General features: G+C 43.8%; 1 protein-coding gene across 1 annotated transcript in view; it reads left to right on the forward strand.

The window, feature by feature from the left end:
• Nucleotides 1–5,792: 5,792 nt before the first annotated feature.
• TXNRD3 (thioredoxin reductase 3) overlaps nt 5,793–27,959 on the forward strand; it is a gene marked incomplete at its 5' end in the record, with an annotated part of 67,522 nt that continues 45,355 nt past the window's right edge. The window contains 5 exons of the mRNA XM_043589410.1: nt 5,793–6,224; nt 21,181–21,241; nt 22,521–22,630; nt 25,019–25,123; nt 25,571–25,643. Coding sequence (XP_043445345.1) covers nt 5,793–6,224; nt 21,181–21,241; nt 22,521–22,630; nt 25,019–25,123; nt 25,571–25,643 — 781 coding nt within the window. The remainder of the gene's footprint in view (nt 6,225–21,180; nt 21,242–22,520; nt 22,631–25,018; nt 25,124–25,570; nt 25,644–27,959) is intronic.

Below are 27,959 nucleotides of genomic sequence, written 5' to 3' on the forward strand. Positions count from 1 at the left end.
CAAATGGTGCTGGGAGAACTGGACAGCAACATGCAAAAGAATGAACCTGGACCACTTTCTTACACCATACATAAAAATAAACTCAAAATGGATGAAAGACCTAAATGTGAGACAGAAAATCATCAAAGCTCTAGAGGAGAAAACAGGCAATGATCTCTTTGACCTTGGCCGCAGCAACTTCTTACTTGACACGTCTCCAAGGGCAAAGGAAATAAAAGCAAAAATGAATTATTAAGACCTCATCAAGATAAAAAGCTTCTCCAGAGTGAAGGAAATAATCAACAAAACTAAAAGGCAACCAGTGGAATGGGAGTAGATATTTGCAAATGACATATTGGATAAAGGGTTAATATCCAAAAATCTCCAAAGAACTTACCAAACTCAACACCTGAAAAACAAATAATCCAGTGTAGAAATGGGCAGAAAACACAAATAGACACTTTTTGAAAGAAGACATTCAGATGGCTAACAGACAATGAAGAGATGCTCAAAACATCGTTCATCATCAGGGAAATACAAATCAAAACCACAATGAGATAGCACCTCACACCTGTCAGAGTGGCTAAAATTAACAACTCAGGTAACAACCGATGTTAGTGAGAATGTAGAGGAAGGGGAACCCTCTTGCATTCTTGGTGGGAATTCATACTGGTGCAGCCACTCTGGAAAACAGTGTGGAGATTCCTCAAAAAACTCAAAATAGAATTACCCTAGTATTTATTAAAACATTTTTTTAATGTTTATTTATGTTAGAGAGAGATAGAGTGCGAGCAGGGGAGGGGCAGACACAGAATCTGAGGCAGGCTCCAGGCTCTGAGCTGTCAGCACAGAGCCTGACGTGGGGCTCAAACCCATGAACCGTGAGATCATGACCTGAGCCAAAGTCAGACGCTTAACCGACTGAGTCACCCAGGCGCCCCCTCTAATATTTATTTTTAAAAAAGAAACAAGGCCCTGACAGCTCAGAGCCTGGAGCCTGCTTCAGATTCTGTGTCCTCTCTCTCTGTCCTTTCCCTGCTCACGCTCTCTCTCTCTCTCTCTCTCAAAAATAAATAAACATTAAGAAAAATTAAAAAAAGAAAGGAGAAATAAATGGATTAAATGTACAAGTTAAGGAATAGGAAAAATGAAAAATAAACTTCTATTTAAAAAGTAAAAGCAGAAATTAATGAATTAAGAAACAAAAAAGTGAATTTAATGGATAAAATTTAAAACTTTCTTTGAAAAAGATTTAAAAAATGGACATTATGCAAGTATTGATTAAGCGGTAAAGAGAGAAGGCATATAATTAACATTAAATAGGAAGAAGAAAGGGGCATCCCTCTTGGTGTGTTTTCTTTCTTTCTCATTTTCTCCTGTTAACCTTAAAAATAAAACTGCCAGTTACTTTACCAGCAAAATTGGGCTTAGTCAGGAATAGAAGAGAATTGCAATTTGGGATAAGCAAGCTACAGGCAAAACCATTGGCAAGTCCCTAGGACAAAGGAGAGGACAGAAGCAGAGTGCCTTTTCATTAGCTGAGTTGTGATCTCCTTTCATTGTGTGGGCTCTTGCTGGGGGAGGAGAAAAACCTTTCTTCTGCTGGGATAGTAAATCGGGGGCTAAAGTAGTATGGACTTGCCTGGTACCTCTCTTCCTATTGGGTCTGCAATTGGCTACCAGCGGTGGGGCATGAGAGCGCCCCCTGCCGGCCTCCTGACTCTTATTGAGGTTTCCTTTCTTACATTTTTAAATTTTTTTAAATGTTTATTTTTGAGAGAGAGAGAGACAAAGCGTGAGCGAGGGAGGGACACAGAGAGGGAGAGACAGAACTTGAAGCAGGCTCCAGACTCTGAGCTGTCAGCACAGAGCCCGATGTGGGGCTTGAATTCATGAACCGTGAGATCATGACCTAAGCCGAAGTTGGACGCTAAACCTACTGAGCCACCCAGGCGCCCCAGTGAGATCTCCTCTCTTCATTTTCACACTCCAAACTTTAATCTTTGCTCAGGTTGGCAGGGCGGCCAGCTGCTTCCTGCCTGAAATCATTGTCCTTTGTTTTACTTTTCTTCCCAGAGAGTCTCTAAACAGTAAGGCAACCAGGTCTTAGCCATCTGGCCCCTGCTCACTTCATTAGCATTAATTTTCACCTCAGCTCTGCCCATTTGTGGAGCCTCCAGCATTTCCCAAATACCCTCGGCTGTACCCTGCTTCAGTGGGTCATTTGGGCTGCCTCCTTCTGTCTGGATCCTCTTCCAACTCATTGTCTGGGTAAACTACTCTCCAGCTCACCAAATTCAGCTTAAGTACATTCCTCTCTTTAGAACAACTTCCCCATTTGTGCCCCTTATTTTTGACATCTCTCCCTGAAAGGCTCTGATCTGAAGACAGACACTGTCATCCATTTCCTCACTCCCTGACACGGAGCCCAGCCTTGGAATTTCCGTAGATGCTGGTGGAATCAAGGCTACACAGCTCCTGGGCAGGAGGAGTGGCACTCCCTGAACGACATGGTCTGTGGGCCACGTCCCTGACTTAGGGCTCTCTGAATGAATAGGGTAGGAAGGAGAAGGATTTGAGGCCCAGCCCGTCACACGGGGACCAGAGGGGAAGCAAATTAGGGTCATATATGCAACTAGCAATTTGCAACATGTTTGAATCATTCATTCATTCATTCATTCATTCACGTGTGCGTACTACAGGGGAAGCACTGATAGACTCTGGGGACAGAGCTGTGAGCTAGAGTGATGAGGTCCTTCCCTCATGGATCTTACACTCTGGGGGTGGTGATGGGAGAGGGGGTGCAGACAACAAACAAGTATGGTTTACTGGTTTTAACTATAAACGATCATTGCAAATAGCGGTATATGTGTCATGAAGAAACTAGAATATGTGTGATGTGATGGAGACAGGGGGCTACTTCGTTTCTGATGGATGGCAAAATGTTCTGTAAGAAGGTACCATTTAAGCCAAGACTCAGTCGACAAGAAGGAGCTATATTGGCCAAAGGGGCAGAACATCATAGGCTGAGAAAGCAGAAAGTGCAGAGACCCTAAGGCTGGAATCAGTCTGACAGCTCTGAGGCACAGGGAGAAAGCCAGTGCGGCAGTGTCAGGGGATGACAACTGGGAGGGACCAGGCCAGCTTTCTGGGCTTGCAGTTGAGCCTCTTTATTGGGGTTTCATTCATTCACCGCAGCGCAAGGGGCTATAGGCCTTGGTGACCAAGTTCAGCCCTGGGATCTTCCCCCGCCCCCCCCCCCACCCAAATGATAAATACAGGATTCCTGTTCCTGTGCAGATGACTTCAGGGTTCCTTTATGAGAGGTGCCTCCAGAATTCAGTGTAGTATGGACTGTGGGGTACCAGCCTAGGAAACTCACTTTGGAACTGGATTACATAGCCAAGCTACGAAGAGAGCCCAAATGTCCTAACTGATGAATGGATAGAGCAGATGTGGTACACATATACAATGGAATATTACTCAGCCATCCAGAAGAATGAACTCTTGCCATTTGCAATGACATAGATGGAGCTTGAGTGTATTATGCTAAGTGAAATAAGTCAGAGAAAGACAATTACCACATGATTTCACTCATATGTGGAATTTAAGAAACAAAGCAGATGAACATATGGTGGGGGGGAAGAGAGAGGGAAACAAGCCATGAGAGGCTTAATGATAGAGAACAAACTGAGGGTTGATGGAGGGAGGTGTGGGGGGGGGTGGGCTAGGTGGGTGATGGGTGTTAAGGAGGGCACTTGTGATGAGCACTGGGTGTTGTATGTAAGTGATGAATCACTGGATTCTACTCTTGAAACCAATATTGCACCATATGTTGATTAACTAGAATTTAAATAAAAATTTGAGGAAAAAAACTGCATTGCCATAGGAAATGTAGTATTTTTATTTAGTTGTGGGACATAAACTTAAAAACAAATAACCATCTTGGCCAATAAACACACGAAAAGATGCTCACCATCACTTATCATCAGGGGAATGCAAATCAAAATTACAGTGAGACGGGAGACCGGGTGGCTCAGTCAGCTGAGTGTCGACTTTGGCTCGGGTTGTGATCTCGCGGCTTGTAGGTTCAGCTGTGCTGACAGCTCAGAGCCTGGAGCCTGCTTCAGATTCTGTGTCCCCTTTCCTCTCTGCCCCTTCCCCTTCACGTGCTCTCTCTCTCTCTGTCTCAAATATAAAAAAACATTAAACAACTACAATGAGATATCACCTCACACCTGTCAGAATGGCTAAAATCCAGAACACAGGGAACAACAGGTGTTGGTGAGGATGTGGAGGAAAAGGAACGTTCGTGTGCTGTTGGTGGGAATGCAAATTGCGGCAGCCACTCTGGAAAACAGTATGGAGGTTTCTCAAACAGTTAAAAATAGAACTACCTTAAGATCCACCAACTGCACTACTGGGTATTTACCCAAAGAACACAAAAAACATTGATTCATAGGGATACATAGCAGCATTGTTTACAGTAGCCAAGATTTGGAAGCAGCCCAAGTGTCCATTGACTGATGAATGAATGACTAAAGAAGATGGGAAGATGCGGAGGGTGGGGGGCGCCTGGATGTCTCAGTCCGTTAAGCATCTGACCTCAGCTCAGGTCACGGTCTTGCCGTTTGTGGGTTTGAGCCCCGCATTGGGCTCTGTGCTGACAGCTCAGAGCCTGGAGACTGCTTCAGATTCTGTCTCCCTCTCTCTGCCCCTTCCCCGCTCATGCTCTGTCTCTCTCTCTCAAAAATAAATATTTAAAACAATTTTTAAAAATGAAGATGTGGTATGCATATACAATGGACTATTACGCAGCCATAAAAAGAATGACATCTTGACATTTGCAATCACGTGCATGGAGCTAGAGAATATAACGCTAAAGCAAAATAAGCCACAGAAAGACAAATACCATATGATTTCACTCATGGGGAATTTAAGAAACAAAACAAATGAACAAAGGGAAAAACAAGGAGACCAACCAAAAAAACCAGACGCTTAACTGTAGAGAACAAACATCAGTTTACCAGAAGGGAGTTGGGCGGGGGGGGGGGGGGGGGGGGGGGGGGGGGGGGGGGGGGGGGGGGGGGGGGGGGGGGGGAGGGGCGGGGGGGAGGGGAGGGGGGTTGGGAGGGCGGCAGAGGATGAATGAAATAAATCAGGGGGATTAAGGGATTAAAGGGTACAGTTGTGAGGAGTGATAGGTGGTGTATGGAACTGTAAAATCACTATATTATACAGTCGAAACTAATATAACACTGTATGTGGACTAATTGGAATTAAAATAAAAACCTAAAGTAAAAAAATCATCTTTCCTGAAGACGGTTTTATTTCTTCACACTTTTCCTATGATCCGGACATCTACCCTCACTGAGGTATGTATCTATCTTTAAGGTTGTTTGAGGGGGCCGGTGGAGATTGCGAGGCATGGAAAGTCCTCCACAGGGGGCAACCCAGGGCGGCATCAGGGAGACTGGGAAGCCATCCCCATATGTGCATACAAAATGGATAATGAGGATGGGCAGTTTGACCTCTAACCTCTCCGGAAGGTCAAGCGACTCCGCTACAGCTAGGGCAGCGGCCTAGTTCGCATGCACGGAGCGCGCCGGGGGCGTGGCGTGGCGGCGCCGGGGGCGTGGCGTGGCGTGGCCGTGCTGGGGCGGTGCCGGGGGCGGGGCGGTGCCGGGGGCGGGGCGGCGCCGGGGGCGGGGCGGCGCCGGGGGCGGGGCGGCGCCGGGGGCGGGGCGGCGCCGGGGGCGGGGCGGCGCCGGGGGCGGGGCGGCGCCGGGGGCGGGGCGGCGCCGGGGGCGGGGCGGCGCCGGGGGCGGGGCGGCGCGAGCGGCGGTCAGGCTAACTTGTGGCCAGTCCGTGGCGTGGGCGGTGTTCACGGTTCCCCCTTTCCAGGCCCGGTTCTGGCGCCGCCGCCAGCCTCTCGGTCCTTGAGCAGGTCCGGCCAGGCCGGGAGCGACACCGACGCCCTGGCGCAACCACCGCCACCACCGCCGCCGCGGGCGCAGACCTCGCCGGGGCCGGTGAAGGTGGGCACCGCCCCCAACCGCCGCCTGGGCAGCGTCCGCGGAGTGCTTGTGTCTTCGCCGCCGGGGCGCCGGGCCCGCCTGTTGTCTCCCGGCACCGGCCGCGCGTCTTCCGAGGCCCGCGAGGAGCTGCGGCGCCGCCTCTTGGGCCTAATCGAGGGTAACCGAGTGATGATCTTCAGCAAGAGTTACTGTCCGCACTGCACGCGGGTAGGCGGGGCGGGGGCGGGGCCGGCGGGTTGGGGGGTCGGGCCGGCTGGCTGCTGGGGACGTGGGAGCTCGGGGGAAGCGGGGTGTCCCGGGGTCCAGGCAGCTCATCCCTTCCGCGACCCTGCGGACAGAGCGCCAGCCGGTTCAGCCCTTGGACGCGAGCCGGGATGCCGCGCGCGGTCTCGGCGGTGGTGGTGACAGGCCCTGTGGCTTGGTCCCTTTGGCACCGCGGGAGAGACGGCCACGCGGCCGACCTCCTAGACTCCGGGCCTCGGAGTCAATACTTGTTCTCGGGACTCGGCCTGTGGTTCTTCTCCTGGCGGTTAGCCTGACGTTGGCTTCTTTATCAAGAGCTTATTTGGAGAGATAAAGGCATTTCCACAAACTTTTTGCTTGGTGAAAGGGTGGTGTGGGGAGAGGCCAGGACGTGGGAGTAGACTAAAGCTGGATTCAGATCCCACTTCCTAACTGCGTGACCTTGACCAGGTTACAGAACCCCACCTAACCTTGGTTGTCACATCTTGTTAAACGAACATAAGGAAGGGTGCGAGGACGGTACCAGGTGATGGGTAATTTCAGCTGTCTTGCCCACTGCCTTAACTTTCGTTGGGCTGGCTGGGAATACAGCATTGTTTTTCTGGGCACATTTGTTTTTAGTGGAAAAATGACCCGTGTAGAAACGAACCCAAGTAAGAGAAACCCATCTGTACAAACAGGGACTTTCAGTACTTTGAACTGCATATTATAAAAAAGTTGAAATAATAATACATGGAATATGAAAAAACATAAACTATTAGGTTAGGTTTATCAAATTATAAGCTATCTTTTTCAGGTTTATTTTCAGGTTTACATTGCCTTATATTGTTTCATAAAACATGTACATCATGCATATACATCTTAAAGGATAATGAAACACTTGTGTTTTGGAAACCTTGGATGCCTCTTCCTCCTTACTGCTAACCTTAAAAATAAAACTCCCCGCGGCGCCTGGGTGGCTCCGACTTCAGTTCAGGTTGTGATCTCGTGGTTTTCCAGTTCGAGCCCCGGGTTGGGCTCTACTGACAGCTCAGAGCCTGGAGCCTGCTTCGGATTCTGTTTCCCTCTCTTTCTGCCCCTCCCCTGCTCATGGGCGCTCTCTCTCGCTATCGCTCGCTCTCTCTCTCTCTCTCTCTCTCTCTCTCTCTCTCGTGCTCTCCCTGTCAAGAATAAATAAACAGTAAACAAATGGTCTTGGGCACCTGGGTGGCTCTGTCAGTTAAGCGTCCAACTTCAGCTCAGGTCATGATCTCACAGCTCCTGAGTTTGAGCCCCAAGTCTGGCTGACAGCTCAGAGCCTCGAGCCTGCTTCAGATTCTGTGTCTCCCTCTCTCTCTGACCCTCCCCCATTCATGCTCTGTCTCTCTCTGTCTCAAAAATAAATAAACGTTAAAAAAAATAATAAAAAAAAGAAGAGCAGAATTACAGTCCAGGACAGGCAAAGTACCATGAAACCACAGGCAAAACCATAGGCAAATCTGAACAGAGGAGAGGGCTGCTTTTTTATAGAGGAAAGGGGAGATTGGCAGGGCCATTGTAAACAAGAAGTCCTCTGGGGTAAACTGGGGGTTCCGAGCATGATGGCTTTTCACTGGCTGTACTGGCTAGGCTGTTCCCTGGGGCTGAGAAAGGCTTTCTTCTTTCTGCTGGGGTAGTGATAGTATCTGAGCAAGATCCTTCTCCTTCTTGTTGGGTTTGCAATTGATGGGGAGTGGTAGGGTGTGAGAGCTATCCCTCCTGAACCCCCCAACTACATTTTAGTGAGGTTTCCCTTTATTAACACACTCCTCCCTCCCCCTCCAGCCCACCCCCACTGGGGTTTACCACTGTCCAAAATTCCTTGCTTTGCTTTACAGTTTTCCCAAATACATGTATATCCTTAAATGATATTTTGTTGCATTTGGCTTGTTTTGGTACTTTATGAAAGTAGAAATCATACATATGTATTATTTTGCAGTTTTCCTCTCAGCAGTTATGTTTTAGAGATTCATGCGTGTTAGTATCTGCAGCTGTGGTTTGTTAATTTTCATATCTGTAATCCTTAGGATGAATCATACCACATTTTATTGATTGTGCTGTGTCTAGTATTTTGCTCTTGAAAACAGTACAGCTGTGCCTTTTCTTGCAAGTAAGCTATGTGCAAGTATGTAACACTTTATCTTAGAGTAGGTATCTTGAAGCTGACCTTGCCTAAGTGACTCCAAGACATTTTTCCAAGTGATTATACCGCTGGCAGTATATAACTGTTCCCCTTGTTCTAAGTTCTTGCCAACTGTTGAGACATTTAATGATCGCCATTCTGGCAGTTATGAAATGGTAGTTTTCTGTGGCTTTAATTTTCAATTTCCCCAATAAGGTAAACATCTTCTCATGTGTTTACAGGTCATTTGGGTTTCCTCTCTATGAAATTCACATCTCATGCTTATTTCTCTGTCAGGTATTTATTTTTGTTCTGATTCATAGCTGTTCTTTGTATATTTTGGGTGCTGATCCTTTGGATATATGTGTTGGCAGTCTCCCAGATTTGACTTTTCTTTTCATTCTGATTGTGAGATTTTTCAGCTAACTGAAATTTGCCAAGTTTAATGTAGTTGAGTCTGTCACTTCTTTTTCCTTTGTGCTTTTTGTATCATCTTTAAGAAACCTGTTTCTACCTCCGAGGTCATAAAGATACTCTCCTGTTTTAGCTCCTGAAAGTTTTGGAGCATGCTTCTGACACCTTCTCACACCTTTATTCTACCTGTACTTGATGCTGATGATGTGAGTGGAGATCCAGTTTGGTTTTTTCCTTTATGACTTACCAGATAATCACTGTTTCATTTATTGGAGAGTCCATCCTTTCTGTGCTACTTTGTTGTTGTTGTTTTAATGTTTATGTATCTTTGAGAGAGAGAGAGAGAGAGAGAGAGAGAGAGCGAGCGAGCATGAGCGGGGGAGAGGCAGAGAGAGAGAGACACACACAGAATCCAAAGCAGGCTCCACGCTCTGAGCTGTCAGCACAGAGTCTGACACAGGGCTCGAACTTGTGAACCATGAGATCATGACCTGAGCTGAAGTCAGAGGCTTACCCAACTGAGCCACCCAGGCGTCCCCTTTCTGTGTTACTTTGAATGCTCACTCATCATGACCATCACGTTCTTCTGTATGCATTGATCTGTTTCCAGGCGTTGCCTTCTATCACTGCTCTTTTTAAGTTGTCCTTTGGAGCTTATAAAAGGGCCAAGTGATCAGAAAGGTACCTGTCCACTGTTGTATCACTGGGGCCTAGAATAGTGTCAGGCATGTAACGTGCATTGAACAAATAAATGGTCTTAGATCATTCTAGTCGAACCTTTGCTGATGAAGAAAATCTTAGGACAATTGATCCTGCATCCTGTGTTTGTCAACACTTCCAATAATGTGGCAACTAGTTTCAGTCCCATTACATAATTGTATAGCTCTGATTGTTAGATTTTTTTTTAGAACTTGAGCCAATTGGGGCTCCTGGGTGGCTCAGTCCTTTGAGCTTCCGACTTCGGCTCAGGTCCTGATCTCATGGTTTGTGAGTTTCAGCCCCACTTTGGGCTCTGTGCTGACAGATCAGAGCCTGGAGCTGCTTCGGATTCTGTGTTTCCTTCTCTCTCTCTGCCCCTCCTCTGCTCATGCTCATTAAAAAAATTAAAAAAAGGAAATCTGCTTTTACTTGAATGATCGATCTTCTGGTATTTTCTCTCAGCGTTTTTCTTACCTGGCCAGGCAGCCCACTTTTTTTTATTATTATTATTTTAAAAAATGTTTTATTTTTTTTTGAGAGAGAGAGAGAGAGAAAACACAAGTGGGGGTGGGGCAGAGAGAGAGAGGGAGACACAGAATCTGAAGCAGGCTCCAGGCTCTTAGGTGTCAGCACAGAGCCTGGCGCAGGGCTCGAACCCAGGAACTGTGAGATCATGACCTGAGCTGAAGTCGGACACTTAACTGACTGAGCCACCCAGGTGCCCCCAGCCCATTTTCTTTATGTACTCATATCATTTATCTGTATACTTGACCCTTCACTAATTTGATTGTACAAAAGTTTGACTATGAACCTTTGAAATGTATCACCCCAAATTGGACACCTTATTCAACATCTGTGTGGAATCAAGCAGAGAGATTTCTTCCTTGATTGGGCCACTAATATTATTCAACAAGCATTATGGGAGCTTAGTGTTGTGGAAACACAAAAATGAATAAACTGAGAACTCATAGTCCAATGAGCAGTAATCAGCCAGCTCTCCTGTCCTGCAGGAAGTGACTGGAAAAAAAAAAAAAAGGGAATGAGAGGCAAAGATAATCGCTTGTGTGGCGGATCGGAAAATTTTCAGGAAATTGTATGTAAGCTGTTTCTTGAGAGATACATTGGATATCTGTAGGTAAAAAAGAGTATCTAGCCAAAGAACTAGTATAAGCAAAAGTAGGAGATGCTGAAATGAAAATAGTGTGTGGCTGAACGGAGGGGATATGATAGGAATCAGGAGAGTAATTGGAAAATGGCTGGAAATTTACACTTAAAGTCATATTGAGGAGACCTTAAAATGCTCCTAGGAAGCGTGGACTTAATGATGTGGGCAGAGTCATCTCAGACTTTTGAGAAGAGGAGTGAAGAGGTCTGTGATTTGAAATCTGGCAATGGTATGAAGAGTAGACTGTGGAAACAGCTAGATGAGTGGAGACGTTACTGTTAGGATAATGGCCCAAACTACAGTGGAAAAAACGCCCTGATTTTTTTTTTAAGTTTATTTATTTTTTTTTGAGAGAGAGAGAGAGAAAGAGAGCATGCACACACATGAGTGGTGGAGGGACAGAGAGAGAGGGAGAGAGAGAGAATCCCAACCAGGCTCCGCATTACCAGCTGGGAGCCGGACACAGGGCTCAAACTCACAACCTGTGAGATTACGGCCTGAGCTGAAACCAAGAGTCAGATGCTTAACTGACCGAGCCACCTGGGTGCCCCACAGAAGCGCCCTGAGGTTTTAAACTTCTTCCCCAAATTAACTTTAAGCCATGTTTCCCCAGTCCTGAATCCATATGTTTGTGTGTTAAAATTTCATACATCCGTTGTCAGCTTTGTGGGGGGCAGTAACATATATATATATATATAACATAAATTTTACTGTTTTAACCATTACTGTGCAACCATCATCACTGCCATCTGTCCACAGAACCTGTTTCATCTTCCCCAGCTAAATTCTTCATTCCCTTTCCCATCGAGCCCCGGAAACCACCATTCTGTTTTCGTCTCCATGAATTGAACCACTCTAGTTGCCTCATATAAGTGACATCGTGCAAGATATGCCTTCTTGTGACTCACTTATTTCACTGAGCACAGTATCCTCAAAGTTCCTCCACGTTGTAGCCTGAGAGAATTTCTTTCCTGAATAATCCATTATATGTGTTCCTCCAGTGACGGATACTTGGGTCGCTTCCACCTTTAGGCCATTGTGAATGTTGCTGTTGTTAACAGGGGTGTACAAATTGATGTTTGAGTCCCTCCTTTGAGTTCTTTTGGGTATATACGCGAAGATGGGAATTGCTGGATCGTGTATATGGTAGTTCAATTTTTAATTTTTTGAGGAACTACCACGCTGTTTTCCGTAGTGGTCACACCATTTCACATTTCCACCAACAGTTTCCAGTTTCTCCAAATCCTTGCCAACACTTGTTATTTTCTGTTTTTTGTTTTGTTTTTGTTTTAATAATAGTTATCCTAATGGGCACAAAGTGGCATCTCATTGTGGTTTTGATTTGCATTTCCCTGATGGCTATCTTTTCACGTCCTTATTGGCTATTTGATAATGGCTAATATCTTCTCTGGAGAAATGTCAATTCAAGTGCTGTGTCAAGTTTTTAAATTGAGTTATTTGTTGTTGTTGACTTTTAGGAGTCCTCTATATACTCTAGATGTGAATCCCTTACAAGGTGTGTGATTTGCAAGTGGAACTCAACGGTTTCCTCCGTTGATAGTGTCCTATGATGCACAAAAATTTTTAATTTTCATGAGATCCAATTTGTCTGTTTTCTTTGTGTGCCTTTCGTATCATATTCAAAGAACCATTGCCAGATCCAGTGTTGTAAGGCTTTTGCCTTATGTTTTCTTCTAAGAAGGTTTATAGTTTTAGCTCTCATGTTTATGTCTTTGATCCATTTTGAGTTAATCTTTGTATGTGGTGTTAGGTAAGGCTCCAACTTCGTTCTTTTGCGTGCTGGATATCCATCCAGTTTTCTCAGCACCATTTGTTGAAAAGACTGTCCTTTCCTCATTAAATGGTCTTGGCACCCTTGTCAAAAAGTCATTGAACCTTATATGTGAGACTTTATTTCTGAAATTCCTGTTTTCTTCTGTTGATCTTTATGTCTGTGTTTATATGCCAGTATCGTACTGTTTTCTTTACTAAGTTTGTAGCAGTTTTTGAAATCAGGAAGTGTGAGACCTCCAACTTTATTCTTTTCAAGGTGTTTTTGACTCTTCAGGTTTCCCTTGAGATTCTGTATGAATTTTAGGATGGATTTGTCTATTTTTGCAAAATTTGTTTTTGGCGTTTTGATAGAGATTACACTAAATATGTAGATTGCCGTAGCTAGTGTTAGCAATGTAAAGTCTTCTGTTCCATGAACATGGGATTTCTTTCCATTTATCGGTGTCTAATTCTTTCAGCAACAGATAGCTGTCAGAGTACAAGTCTTTGCCTCCTTCCTGAGTTTATTCCTAAGTATGCTTCTTTATGCTATTGTGAGTGGAGTTTTTGTCTTAATTTCTCTTTTAGATTGTTCGTTGTTAGTATGTAGAAAAGCAACTGATTTTTTTGCTGTTGATTTTGTATTCTGCAACTTTGCTGAATTTATTAACAGTTCTTTGGTACAGTCATTAGGGTTTTATATATATAAGTAATCATTGAACAGAGAGTTTTACTTCTTTTCCAATTTTGATGCCTTTTCTTTCTTTCTTTTTTTTTCCTTATTTCTCTGGCTAGGATTTCTAGTACTGCATTGAATAGAGGTGGTGAAAGCGGGCATTCTTGTTTTGCCCCTCGTCTTAGAGGAAATGGTTTCAATCTTTCACCGTCAAGTATGGTATTATCTGTGGGCTTTTTGTATATGGTCTTCAGCATGTTGAGGTAGTTTTTTTTTTTATTCTTAGTTTAAAAAAAATTTTTTTTCAACGTTTATTTATTTTTGGGACAGAGAGAGACAGAGCATGAACGGGCGAGGGGCAGAGAGAGAGGGAGACACAGAATCAGAAACTGGCTCCAGGCTCTGAGCCATCAGCCCAGAGCCTGACGCGGGGCTCGAACTCCCGGACTGTGACATCGTGACCTGGCTGAAGTCGGATGCTTAACTGACTGCGCCACCCAGGCGCCCCTATTCTTAGTTTTTTTGAGTGTTTTTGTCATGAAAAAGATGTTGAATTTTCTTAAATGCTGTATCTGTATTCATTGAGATGATTGTGTAGTTTCTTTCCTTCATTCTGTTAATGTGGTGTATTATGTTGATCTGTGTTTACATGTTGAACCATACGTACATTCTAGGAATAAATCCCACTTGGCCATGGTATATAATGCTTTTAATATACTGTTGAATTTTTATTGCTATTATTTTGTTGAGGATTTTTGCATCACTATTCATCAGGGTCTGTGGTTTTCTCATAGTGTCTTTGTCTGGCTTTGGTATCAGTGTAATGGTGCATTAGCCTTAGAGGGAGCTTAGAAGTGTACCCTCTTCAATGTTTTGGAAGAGTTTGAGGAGGATTGGTGTTTCTTCTTCTTTGTATGTTTGGTAGAATTCACCAGCGAAGCCATCTAGTCCTGGGCTTTTCTTTGTTGGGAGGCTTTTGATTGCAGGATCAGTCTCCTTACTAGTAATAGGTCTATTTCCATTCACTATTCATGATTCAGTCTTAGGAAGTTGTGTGTTTCTAGGAATTTATAGATTTCATGTAGATTATCTAATTTGTAATGTACAGTTGTTCATAGTACTCTCTTGTAATTCTTTTTCTTTCTGTAGAAACAGTAGTAATGCTCTTTCAATTCTGATGTTAGTTATTTGAGTCCTCTCTGTTTTTTTCTTAGTCATTGTAGCTAAAGTTATATCAATTTTGTGGATCTTCTCAAAGAACCAATTCTTGGTTTTGTTGATTTCCTCTATTGTTTTTCTATTCTCTATTTTGTTTATCTCTGTTGTGATCTTTATGTCATTTCCTCCCCATTGCTAGCTTGGAGTTTAGTTATACTCTCTAGTTTCTTAAATTGTACAGTTAGATTATTAAGATATTTCCTCTTGGGGTGACTGGGTGGCTCAGTTGGCTGAGCATCTGACTCTTGATTTAGTCTTAGGTCATGATCCCAGGGTCATGGGATAAAGCCCCACACTGGGCTCTGCACTGAGTGTGGAGCTTGCTTAAGATTCTCTCTTTCTCTCCCTCTGCCCCTCTCCCACACTTGCACTTTCTCTCTCTCTCTCTCTTGCTAAAATCAATAAAAACAAAATAAAAAAGATATTCTCTCTTTCTTAATATAAGCATTTACAGCTATAGATTTTCCTTTAATCACTACTTTCACTGGGTCCCATAAATTTTACTGTTTTATTCGGTATGTTGTATGTTTCTTTGAGAAGATGTTCTCTAATTTCGTTGTGATTTCTTCATTGACCCATTGTTTAAGAATGTGTTGGTTTAACTTCCACGTATTTGTGGACCTTCTGGTTTTCTTTCTGCTATTGATATTTAATTTCATTCTACAATGATCAAAACAGATACTTTTTATGATTTCATTTTTTTTTTTCTTAAGACTTGTTTTGTGGCCTAGCATATGGTCTACCCTGGAGAGTGTTCCATGTGTACTTGAGATGTGTATGGTGCCTATCTTGGATTCAGTATTTCGTAATATGTCTATGAAGTCCATTTGGTCTGCAGTGTTCTTCAGTCCTCTGGTTCCTTATTGATCTTTTGTCTCGTTGTTCTATCTAGTTTTGAAAGTGGAATATTAAAGTCTCTTACTATAATTATAATTCTGTCCATTTCTATCTTCAGTTTGTTTAGGGTTTGCATCATATATTTGAAGCTCTGATGTTTGGTGGATACGTTTTTATAATTGTTACATTGTCTTGGCATATTAACTCGTTTATCCTTATATGATGTTTAAAAAAATTTTTTTAATGTTTATTTTTGAGAGAGAGAGGGAGGGACAAAGCACAGGCAGGGGAGGAGCAGAGAGAGAGGGAGACACAGAATCTGAAGCAGAGCTATCAGCACAGAGCCCAACACAGGGCTTGAACCCACAAACGGCAAGATCATGACCTGAGCTGAAGTCAGATGCTTAACCAACTGAGCCACCCAGGCGCCCCTATGATGTCCTTTTTAGTCTGTTCTAACAGTTTTGATTTAAAGTTTATTTTGTCTTATATCAGTATAGCCATCCCTGCTCTCTTTTTGTTACTCTTTAATGGAATATCTTTTCTGTCTTTTTACTTTGAATTTACGTATGTCCTTAGCTCTAAAGTGAGTCTCTTCTAGACAGCATGATGTTGGATCTTGTCTTTTTATCCAGTCTGACAGTCTTTGTCTTTTGATTAGAGAGTTTAATCCATTTATATTTAAAGTAATTATTGTTAGGGAAGGACTTTTGCCATTGTATTTGTTTTCTGGATAACTCACAGGTTTTTGTCCATTCTTTTCTTTCTGACAGTCTTCTTTTGTGTTCAGTTGATTTTTTTGTAGTGACATTTCTCATGTCCGTTTGTGTGTATTTGCTAGATATTTTTGTGGCTACCATGGGGATTATATATAACATCCTAAAGGTATTACCTGTTTTAAACTGATAGCAACTTAACTTCACCACACACAAAAACTCTGCTCCTTGGTAGTTCTGCCTCTTTTTACATTGTCAGTGTCACAGATTACATCTTTATATATATGTATCCATTACTATAGATATATAGTTATTTTTATGCTATTGGGTTTTTTTTTTTTTAATTTTTTTTTCAACATTTTATTTATTTTTGGGACAGAGAGAGACAGAGCATGAACAGGGGAGGAGCAGAGAGAGAGGGAGACACAGAATCGGAAACAGGCTCCAGGCTCTGAGCCATCAGCCCAGAGCCTGACGCGGGGCTCGAACTCACGGACCGCAAGATCGTGACCTGGCTGAAGTCGGACGCTTAACCGACTGCGCCACCCAGGCACCCCTATTGGGTTTTTTTTAAACCTTATAGAAGAGTAAGAAAATGTACTTATGAGGGCACCTGGGTGGTTCAGTCAGTTAAGTGTCTGACTCTTGGTTTCCATTCGGGTAATAGTCTCACAGTTCATGGGACTGAGCCCCATGTTGGGCTCTGTGCTGATAGCATGGAGCCTGCTTGGGATTCTCTCTCTCTGCCTCTCTCCCTCTCATGCTAATGCTTGCTCTCTCTCTGAAAATAATAAACATTAAAAAAAATGTAATTATGAACTAAAATCATAATAATACTTCTTTGTATATTTGTCCATATGTTTAGCTTTACTGGAGAATTTTGCATCTTCATATGGCTTTGAATTTCCAAATAACATTGTTTCATTTCAACTTGAAGGACTTTCTTTAGCATTTCTTGTAGGGCAGGCCTAGTATTAATACTACCTCAATTTTTGTTTATCTGGGAAAGTCTTAATTTCTCCCCTCATATTTAAAAAAAACTTTTTTTTTAATGTTTATTTATTTCTGAGAGAGACAGTGTGAGCTGGCAAAGGGCAGAGAGAGAGGGAGACACAGAACTCAAGCAGGCTCCAGGCTCTGAGCTGTCAGCATTGGGCCCGATGCAGGCCTCAAACCTGCGAACCATGAGATCATGACTCTAGCTGAAGTTGGATGCTCAACCGACTGAGCCTCCCAGGTGCCCCTCCCCTCATATTTGAAGGACTGGGTTTTTTGGTTTGTGTTGTTGGTTTGTTGGTTTGTGGCCAGACATAGAATCCTTGGTTGATGGTTTTTTCCTTTTAACACTTTAAATATTTCATCCCTCTGCCTCTGGACTACAAGGTTTTGACTGAAAAGTCCACCAATAATCTTAGGAGGATTCCTTGTACTTGTTACTTGTAAGTTACTTTGTTCTTGGTACTTTCAATATCATCTCCTTGTCTTTGTCTTTCAAGAGTTTGATTACAGTGTTTCTTGGTTTGGGTCTTTTTGGACTTTTCCTTTGGGTTTTCTTTTAGTTTCTTGTGTTTGTATATCTATGTCTTTCCTCAAATTTGGGGAGTTTTTGGCCATGATTTCTTCAAATAAGCTCTATGATTCTTTCTTCAATTCCTGTAATGTATATATTGTTCTACTTTATGATGTCCTTTAAATCTCTTATTCTGTGTTCATTTTTATTCATTCTTTTTCCTTTTTGTGCCTCACAGTAATTTCAAATGCCCCATCTTCAAATTCACTGATCCTTTCTTCTGCGTGTTGGGAGTTTTCCGTTCAGCCCATCCAGTGACTTTTTCAATTCAGTCATTGGATTTTTCAGTTTTAGAGTTTCTGTGTGGTTATTTCTTATCTTTTTGTTGATAATCTCTTTTTACTTCTGTATCATTTTCCTGATTTCCTTTAACTCTTTGTATTTTCCTCTTTGTGTTTAGAATAGTTGTTGTAAGGGGTGCCTGGGTCGCTCAGTCGGTTAGGGCGTCCGACTTCGGCTCAGGTCATGATCTGACAGTTCGTGAGATCAAGCCCCATGTCGGGCTCTGTCTCTGCTGACAGCTTGGAGCCTAGAGCCTGCTTTGGATTCTGTGTCTCCCTCTCTGCTCCTCCCCCACTTGCACTCTGTCTCTGTCTCTGTCTCTGTTTCTCTCTCAAAAATAAATAAAACATTAAAAAAATGTTTTAAAGTCTTTGTCAAGTAAATCTGAAGGCTGTATTTGTTCAGGATGTTTTTGGAGATTTGTATTTTCCTTTGAATGGGTCGTGTTCTTTTATTTCTTTGTATGCATATGATCTTTAGTTGAAAATTCAGCATATAAAACAGCTACCTGTCATAGTCTTTGCAGACTGACTTCATGCTGGGGGAGAACTTCACTAATCAGTGCAGCATGAAGTCTTGCCATCTTTTTAGGCCTTTTCTGGACATTTGTCTTCCCTGGTGCTGTCTGTGCTTTTCACACGTGGGCTCAATTTTCCTGTATACAAGGCTGTTTTGGTTTGGTTTTGTTAACCTTTATTTTTGAGAGAGTGAGACAGAGCATGAGCAGGGGAGGGGCAGAGAGAGAGGGAGACACAGAATCCGAAGCAGGTTCCAGGCTCCGAGCTGTCAGCATAGAGCCTGACGCGGGGCTCAAACTTGTGAACCGTGAGATCATGACCTGAGTTGAAGTCAGATGCTCAACTGACTGGGCCACCCAGGCGCCCCTATACAGGGCTGTTAGCGCCTGGGTGGCCCATTCAGTTAAGCATTCAACTCTTGATTTCAGCTCAGGTCGTGAACTCACTGCGAGTTCGAGCCCCATGTCAGGCTCTGCACTGACAGTATGGAGCCTTTTTGGGATTCTCTCTCTCTCCCTCTCTCTCCGCCCCTTTCCTTCTTGCTTGTGCGTGGGTGCATGCTCTCTCTTTCTCCCTTTCTCTCTCTCGCTGTCTTTCAAAATACATAAATACACTTAAAAAAAATCTTTAAGGTGTGTTAAATTCCTCAAGAATCTTTTCCCTGCTTCTACTTGGGACCTTAGCTGTTATCTTGTAGTCTCCTGCCTGTAATTTCTTGCCCCCAATCGTCTGCAGATTTGTAGTCCATTTTCAGTTTTCGTGAGTGACCCCCACTGCTCCTCATGGCTTCCACTAGCCTAAGATCCCAGCCACTTTTGACCATCTGAACTCTGAGTTAGGCATCACAGAGACCGATCCCTAAGGCAGCCCTTGAGTTAGAACATGCACAGTTAGGGGCGCCTGGGTGGCGCAGTCGGTTAAGCGTCCGACTTCAGCCAGGTCACGATCTTGCGGTCCGTGAGTTCAAGCCCCGCGTCAGGTTCTGGGCTGATGGCTCAGAGCCTGGAGCCTGTTTCCGATTCTGTGTCTCCCTCTGCCTCTGCCCCTCCCCCGTTCATGCTCTGTCTCTCTCTGTCCCAAAAATAAATAAACGTTGAAAAAAAAATTTTTTTAAAAAGAACATGCACAGTTGGGCTGTGTGCTCTCCCCGTTTTGTGGAACGGAACTGGGGCCCAGGCTGCTGCTCACCTCTTATTGTGCCTTGAAACATCAAGGAGTGGGTGACTTACACGCCATTAAAAATGCCGCAGGATTTTCTGCCATTTTAAATTCGGTGTTTTCTTCATTGGGCATACACTTCATTGCTGTAGATCTTTGACCCGTTATTAAGTTATCTTACTTTAAGATTGTTGAACTTCTCGGATATGTAGATTACTGTTTTTCATCAAATTGGGGACATTTTTAGACATTTCTTCAAAAAACTTCCTTCTCCTTTCTTTTTTTCTCATTCACCCTGTGTATGTTGGTGTGCTCAGTTTCTCTGACATGTTTCTCTGACACTATCCATTTTTCCCCCCTTCTTTTTTCTCTGTGGTTTCAGGTTGCACAGTCTCTATTGATGTATCCTCAAGTATGCTAATTATTTTCTTTTGCCAGTTTAACTCTATGTTGAGGCACTCCAGTGAACTTTTTTTTAAATGTTTATTTATTTTGAGAGAGAGAGAGAGAAAGAGTGTGAGAGAAAAAGGGCCGAGAGAGAGGAGGACAGAAGATCTGAAGCAGGCTCTATGCTGACAGTGGAGAGTCTGACACGGGGCTCGAACTCATGAACAGTGAGATCATGACCTGAGCCAAAGCCTTATCCACGCTCTTGTCCAGTGAGGTCTGGGCCCCTTTGTAGGGGTAGTTTTTGAAGCCTATTTGTGACTCATTCTGACCCTAGAGGGGCTATTGGCCAAAGCTTCTTGGCTTTCGTTGGTAAATTTGCCGGCTTGCAATTGTCTGTTACTTTCAGGAAGCTACCAGCCTTCTCCTTTTTTCTTACCACCAGAATCTTCATTGTTTTCAAGAGTGCCTTTAGACTTTGACCTCCCTGCCGCCCCCCTCCCCCCACCCCAGTCTATTTCAAATAAAGTCCTTTCTTTTGGATAGAGCTTTGGCCTCTCTGATCTTAGGTTACCTCTTCCCCTGGGCAAAATCTCTGAGACCTTGCTCCAGACCTAGGGGTGGGACAGCGACCTGATTCTCTTGGCGTGACAACCCTGCTTTATGAGCCGGGTTCTGGGTGCGGACTATAGCCTCTGGTCTTGTTGGCTTACCTCTCCCAGCCCGAAACCTTGCTGTACAGTATTTTTGGCCGGGGGTAGAGCCTTTGATCTGTGAGTGGGGGCTGGGTGAAAGAAGGGAGGAAGGGAGGAGCCCCTGTGTCGTTAGCCACACTCTCCACGAATGGTGGCTTTTGCCACTCTGAGCGGTGGTGAGACTAAGAAATGCCAGTGGCCTGCCCCTTCTGGTGCCAGGGATTTCAGGGATTAGGGAGCCTCATTTTCTTGTTCACACTTGAAATAGAGCTTCTATCTAGCTGACCTAGGGGCAGGGGCGGGAGGGTGCGGGTCATGACTCTGATCTACCAGAGTTGCTTGACTAAATGCTTCATTTGCTGTGTGCCCTTAGGACAATTCCCAGAGACTTTAAATGATTGTTTCTTTAGTAGTTTTCACCAGTTGTGGGTGTTTCACCAGGGAGCGGTTCTGCCAAGCTCCCAGTGCCTCTGTCCCGGAAGTGGAACGTCTGGGCTTCTTCTGGAGGGCTGAGGGCATGAAGGGTGTTAAGTGATGGTGAAAAGGGGATCTTAAAATACTACTCTGACTGCGATTAGGTAACTGGACATCTACTTCGAACACCTGTATGCCATATTTTGTAGCTCTGTTGAATCTTCCTGAGTGTAAAACCCAGGTACATTTTTGTTACAGGTTAAAGAACTGTTTTCTTCTTTGGGCGTTCAGTGTAATATCTTGGAACTTGATCAAGTTGGTAAGTAGGATGGGTAGTGTATACTTTTGTTTGTAATAAACATCAACAAGACTAACTACCTGCCGTTAGCTTTGTTCAGTTCAATTTACTCTTGTCTCTTTGGGTTAGGCGAGCCGTCTTTGTCTACATTCAACCATGCAGAAAATAGAACACTACATGACAAATAATTGGGTGTAGATTTTTTTTTAATGTTTATTTATTTTTGAGAGAGAGAGAGAGAGAGAGAGACAGAGCGTGAACAGGGGAGGGGCAGAGAGAGAGGCAGTCACAGAATCCGAAGCAGGCTCCAGGCTCTGAGCTGTCAGCACAGAGCCCGCCACGGGGCTCGAACTCACGGAGTGTGAGATCATGACCTGAGCCGAAGTTGGATGCTTAAATGACTGAGCCACCCAGGCGCCCCTAGATTTTTTTATTTATATGCTTTTCATATTTGAGGGAAGGGAGCAGGAGGAAGATGTATAAACGGCTAACCTTGAAACCCTTCAAGGCGTGTCATAAGTATCTGCCAACTTTCTGGCAAAATAGATTGAGCTGTTATAAATGAAAAGAAACTACCCTTACTTCCTGATTGTATTAGCCATGCAGGGAAACACAGGAACTTTTCAGCTTTACGCTTTTGAATTCTTGTCATCTCTCATCCATCCAGCTAATATTAACTGAGCACTTTACACATGTGGTCTGCAAGGGTGGGAACCAGGGTGGTGAACTGAAAACAGTTTAGTTTCTGCCTCCACCAGACTTCACCAACTCCTCTTAGTCATGTCTCCTTAACAAGTGAAATGTTCCTGAATCTTCGAGACTTTTCTGCGGCGTATACCAAATAGGGGAGTCAGAGGTAGTCATGGCCTTGTTTTATTTTTCGGGGTGGAGGATACACTTGGACTATGGGTCATAAAGATTTTTCACATGTAATTATAGGAAGTATTTTCTGAGTTATTACAGTTGAAGCAGATTATATCTTGATATTTGCTCTTTAAAGGAGATTCTTACCTATTTGTCTTGGCATGGCCACTGAATAATGCATCAAAATCTAATTTAGAAGGATTTGTTTTAAATGAATTTATAGATTTGCCTTTATTCTTTGTTTCCTTTGAAAATACATGGGTGTTTCCTCTTCTTGAGTCATCATTTTGTGAAGTTATATAATATATAAATATGTAAATACTGACCTTTTATGGCTGTGTGCATGTGAGCGTTTGGTGTTGTAATACTTCTGTTCAACTCCCAAAAGTTTGGAACCCTTTCAATGTTTTTACATATTTAAGTTTTTATTCTTCAGATGATGGGGCCAATGTTCAAGAAATGCTGTCAGAAATCACTAATCAGAGAACTGTGCCCAATATTTTTGTGAATAAAGTGCATATGGGTGGATGCGATCGAACTTTCCAGGTAATAATAGTATTATATGTTTTTAATGCCGTTTCTTCAAAGTTTGTTTTCACATTTATTCAAAAGGGGTGAGAATGGCTTTTAGGAGTCTATTCATTTGTCTTTTGGAAGTTGTAAAATGGAAAAGCGTGTAAGAGAGTTATCAGATCATCTTGAAAGTAGTGATAGATGAGATTGCTGTTTCTTTTTTTCATTTTTGTTTTAATGTTTATTTTAGAGAGAGAGAGAGAGAGCGAGTGGGAGAGGGTCAAAGAGAGAGGGAGACATAGAATCCAAAGCAGGCTCCAGGCTCCGAGCTGTCAGCACAGAGCCTGATGCGGGGTTAGAACCCGCAAACTGTGAGATAATGACCTGAGCTGAAGTCTGGCACTTAACCGACTGAGCCACCCTGGCCCCCCAGATTGCTGTTTCTTTTTAAGTTAGATCCTTATTCTATAACTGCTTACTTTTATTAAAATCCTGTTCCCTTATAGTTTTTATGTATGTATGTAAGTGGTAGTAGTGATTAAATACTTCTATTTCAGATTGTAACTTAAAATTACATTTTCTTGGGAAAATAGATTGTCTGCATTGTATGTTAATCTATGATCAGCATTGTTATCTATTAACAACCTGCTTCATTAGTCCCAGAAGCCATCACCCAGTTCCCATGGAGGTATGTACCTTAATCTAGAGATCCCTAAACACCTATGGGAGTGCTGGTCTTGCCACTCGTAACCTGGAGAAGATGTCAGAAGATGAATCTGGAACGAAGAGTTCTGAATTCCACTTAAAAAAAACCTTTTTATTTAATGTTTATTTTTGAGAGAGAGAGAGAGAGAGCAACAGAGCATGAACAGGGAAGGGACAGAGAGGGAGACACAGAATCTGAAGCAGGCTCCAGGCTCTGAGCTGTCAGCACAGAGCCTGACACAGGGCTCGAACTCACAAACTGTGAGATCATGACCTGAGCCAAAGTCAGAGGCTTAACCGACTGAGCCACCCAGACGCCCCATCAATTCCATTTCTTATGAAAGGAGCTGCCTTGCATGGCTGATGCTTAGGATTCACAGTTTCCTAAGGGCAGCTTGAAGTCAGGAGGCCAGAGGAGTCCTTCTTAGAATGTGCCAAAAGCCTCCAGGGACACCCATCCTTCGGGGGCCGTGTGGCCTGCGCTGAGTCCCATAGTTAAGTAGCTTTTCCACTGTGCTTCCCAGGATGAGCTGGTGCCACCTGGTGTCCCTAAAGCCAGCGTTGTGGATGGAGCTCCCATCTTCACATAAAGAAAACTGTTGTTACCTCACACATTGAACGTCTAACCTCACCCAAGCTACTACTTTTGTTTTTTTTAATGTGTACTTATTTTGAGAGAGAGGGAGAGAAAGAGTGCAAGCAGGGGAGGGGCAGACAGGGAGGGAGACACAGAATCGGAAGCAGGTTCCAGGCTCTGAGCTGTCAGACAGAGCCCGACGCGGGGCTTGAACCCACGAACTGGGAGGTCATGACCTGAGCCGAAGTCAGTCGCTCAACTGGCTGAGCCACCCAGGCGCCCCTCGCCCAAGCTTCCTTGCTCAAAAGGCAGGCCAAGCAAGCAAGAGACATTGTGCAAGAGCCAGCCTTTGTGACCACTGTTGAAAGAAAAAGCAAAATTTTGTGTTGTATAGGAAGGTTACTAAGAAGCTGCAAAATTTAGGTCAAATCATGAGAAACCAGGTAAAAACGTAAAGTGTATATCCTGCTGATGATGCAGAAGAGTTTCAAAATAAAGCCTATCACAGGTGAACAGAAGATAGAGGATTTTGAAAAATGATGCTTGGCTATTTTATATTTTACTGTACTGGGTATGATATTTTGATGGTTAGACCAAGGAACACGACCTCATCTGACAAAAAGCCATGACCTGTGGGTTATTTGACACATGTCTAGATGTCAGGTGATAATGAACAAAAAATGTATGTACTTGGCATACATTCTATCTAGTTGGACCCTATTTGAATACCATCTAGATAAATTTATAATTAGAAGTTAGATAAATTAGAGACTGTTTCTTGTGCTTTTTAAAAATTTATTATGTCATTTACATCCAAATTAGCATATAGTGCACCAATGATTTCAGGAGTAGATTCCCTAAGCCCCTTACCCATTTAGCCCCTCCCCCCTCCCACAACCCCTCCAGCAACCCTCTGTTTGTTCTCCATATTTAAGAGTCTCTTATGTTTTGTCCCCCTCCCTGTTTTTATATTATTTTTGCTCCCCTTCCCTTATGTTCATCTGTTTTGTATCTTAAAGTCCAATTAGAGACTGTTTCTAAGAGTTTTAGAAAAGCACTCCATGCTGATTAAACATAGGGTACAAAGAAACAGATTTTTAAAAGGTCATGCCATACTGTCTCCTTTGATTACACCGTAGGCACATCAGAGTGGTTTGTTACAGAAGCTCCTTCAGGAAGATTCAACATACGATTATGACCTCATTGTCATTGGGGGCGGTTCTGGTGGCCTTGCGTGTGCTCAGGTATGAAAATAATGAAACTCAGAGATAATTTTCCTGGCGATTGCCATAAGCACTTCTTCCCCTACTTTATTTATTTATTTTTTTTAACATTTATTTATTTTTGAGACAGAGAGAGACAGAGCATGAACGGGGGAGGGTCAGAGAGAGAGGGAGACACAGAATCTGAAACAGTCTCCAGGCTCTGAGCAGTCAGCACAGAGCCCGACGCGGGGCTCAAACCCACAGACTGCGAGATCATGACCTGAGCCAAAGTCAGCCGCTTAACCGACTGAGCCACCCAGGTGCCCTACTTTAGAAAAGCCAATTTTGACGTTACAGTCCAAGCTTTTACTGTGATAATAAAAAGTAAAGGCTGTGTTCTTACATAGTCTTTTCCTTTCGGGGAGAGAAAAATTGGGGGATTGTCAGGAAAGTGATGAGACCTTTATCTGTACCTTTTTTTTGTAGGAAGCTGCCATCTTGGGAAAGAAAGTTATGGTGCTAGACTTTGTGGTCCCATCACCTCAGGGCACGTCCTGGGGTAAGCGCTTTTGCCTTGTTGTTGTGACTTGTTTTCTGCTGTTTCCATACATCTTTGGCTTTCTTCAATCTAGGTAATCCTCATAACAGTCTCAAGAGGTACAACCGGCCTGTTTCGTAGGTGAGGCAGGTTGAATAACTCATCTAAGATCTCATAGTTAACATGTGGTGATTGGGAAAGGGAACACAAAAATCACTAAGGAACATTTTGCAAAAAGAAAGAATTCCATGGTTCCAATATTCCAACACTCGTGCTGTAATAATTCTTGCACACCTGTGCTAACGTTTTCACTTAGTTGCAGTCACCGTGTATTTATACCATGTGGTGCTGACCTAAGCTTGCCTTAACACTGGTCTGTGTTTCTGTGTCAATTTCATAGCTGCTCTCCTAGCGGCAGGACAGTCAGTCCGGTTAGTGTGTGTGTGTGTGTGTGTGTGTGTGTGTGTGTGCGCGTGTATGTGTGTGATTGTCCAGGTCACTTAGTAAAGTGCACGTTGGGCTTCCAGCTAAAGATGAGAACGTTCATCTTCATAGAACACACAGATTCTGTGTTGGATATTTTCCATTCATGTGTCAGATCCATTCTCTGTGTCTCTACCCTGCTCTGTGCCCCAGAAGGCTGGCGAATTGGCAGCCTTGTCCCCTGGCTCAGCCAGTTAGTGGTCATGGGAGGAGAACAGAAGGAGGACATTGAAGGTCTTCATTCCCTGACTCTGTCCCTGCTGGCCCCTCCCTGGTGGTCGCTGCAGGTGTATGGAAGGCCACCTCCCCTTTCACGGCCGCCCCTCTGTGGGCTGTGCCACGTGCTCAGTGTGCTTGCCCCTTCATGTGGGGTTGGCGCTGGTCCACTGTTCTGTCCCTCTTCACTCTTTGTGCCCAGACCCCTGTAATCATTTCTCTATAAACTCTCCTCTGTTTCCCAGCTTGAGGGTGTCATCCGTTTCCTGCCAGAACCCTGACAAAATGTGAATGGGGCGCCTGGGTGGCTCAGTCGGTTAAGCATCCGACTTCGGCTCAGGTCACTATCTCATGGTTCGTGGGTTCGAGCCCCGTGTCGGGCTCTGTGCTGACCCCTCAGAGCCTTGAGCCTGCTTCGGATTCTGTGTCTCCCTCTCTCTCTGCCCCTACCCCGCTTGCACGCACTCTCTCTTTCTCTCTCTCAAAAATAAACATTAAAAAAAATATTTAAAAAAAATTTTTTTTTTCAACATTTATTTATTTTTGGGACAGAGAGAGACAGAGCATGAACGGGGGAGGGGCAGAGAGAGAGGGAGACACAGAATCGGAAACAGGCTCCAGGCTCCGAGCCATCAGCCCAGAGCCTGATGCAGGACTCGAACACACGGACCGCGAGATCGTGACCTGGCTGAAGTCGGACGCTTAACCGACTGCGCCACCCAGGCGCCCCCAAAAAAATATTTTTTAAATGTGAAAATCGTGTTTACAATTCAAATGTACTCAAAAATTTTAGCCTAGAATTTCATACAGTAAAGCTAATCTGTCTTGATTTTCCTTGTAACATGTGGATGTTAAAAAATGTGTGTGTATACCTGGCTTTTTTTTTCTCCCTGTCTCCTCCTGCCCTCTTCCCTCTTTCTCTCCTGTCCAGAAATGTCCTACTTCTCTGGATGACCAGAAGAGAGACTGTGATCAAAGACAGAATTTTCTGATTCGTGCCCTGCACTGGAGCACTCCCGCATGGCCTGTTTTGTTCCGTTCAAGATTCAGAGTAGTGTCACCAGGGAGCTTGCAGTGGACCTAATGTTAGCTCAGAGAAGGAGTCAGACTTCCAGAGAATAAGGGCTGGAAGCTGGGGTTCCAACCCTCGGTCTGGTACCCATCTAATTAATACAGCTCTGATCCATTTAGGGGTCAGATTCAAAGGAAAATTTTAGATTCTCTCCCCAGAAGACTATTCGTATGTATATTTGTATTTTTAAAATTTTTTTTAATGTTTATTTTTTGAGAGAGAAAGAGAAACGGTACGAGCAGGGTGGGGGACAGAGAGAGAGGGAGACACAGAATCTGAAGCAGGGTCTAGGCTCTGTGCTGTCAGCACAGAGCCCAGTGTGGGGTTCGAACTCATGGACCATGAGATCATGACCCGAGCCGATGTCAGATGCTTAACCAACTAAGCCACCCAGGCGCCCCTGTACATTTGTATTTTTGCTCATCCCTGGTCTCCTTCATAGACTCAGTTAAAAAGTTTGAGTTAATCATGTGCATGTTTTTTTTTTTTTTTTAATGTTTATTTATTTTTGAAGGAGAGACAGAGACAGAGAGTGAGCTGGGAAGGGGTAGAGAGACAGGGAGACA

This window comes from Prionailurus bengalensis, chromosome A2 (genome assembly GCF_016509475.1).
Source record: "Prionailurus bengalensis isolate Pbe53 chromosome A2, Fcat_Pben_1.1_paternal_pri, whole genome shotgun sequence".
Lineage (NCBI taxonomy): Eukaryota > Metazoa > Chordata > Mammalia > Carnivora > Felidae > Prionailurus > Prionailurus bengalensis.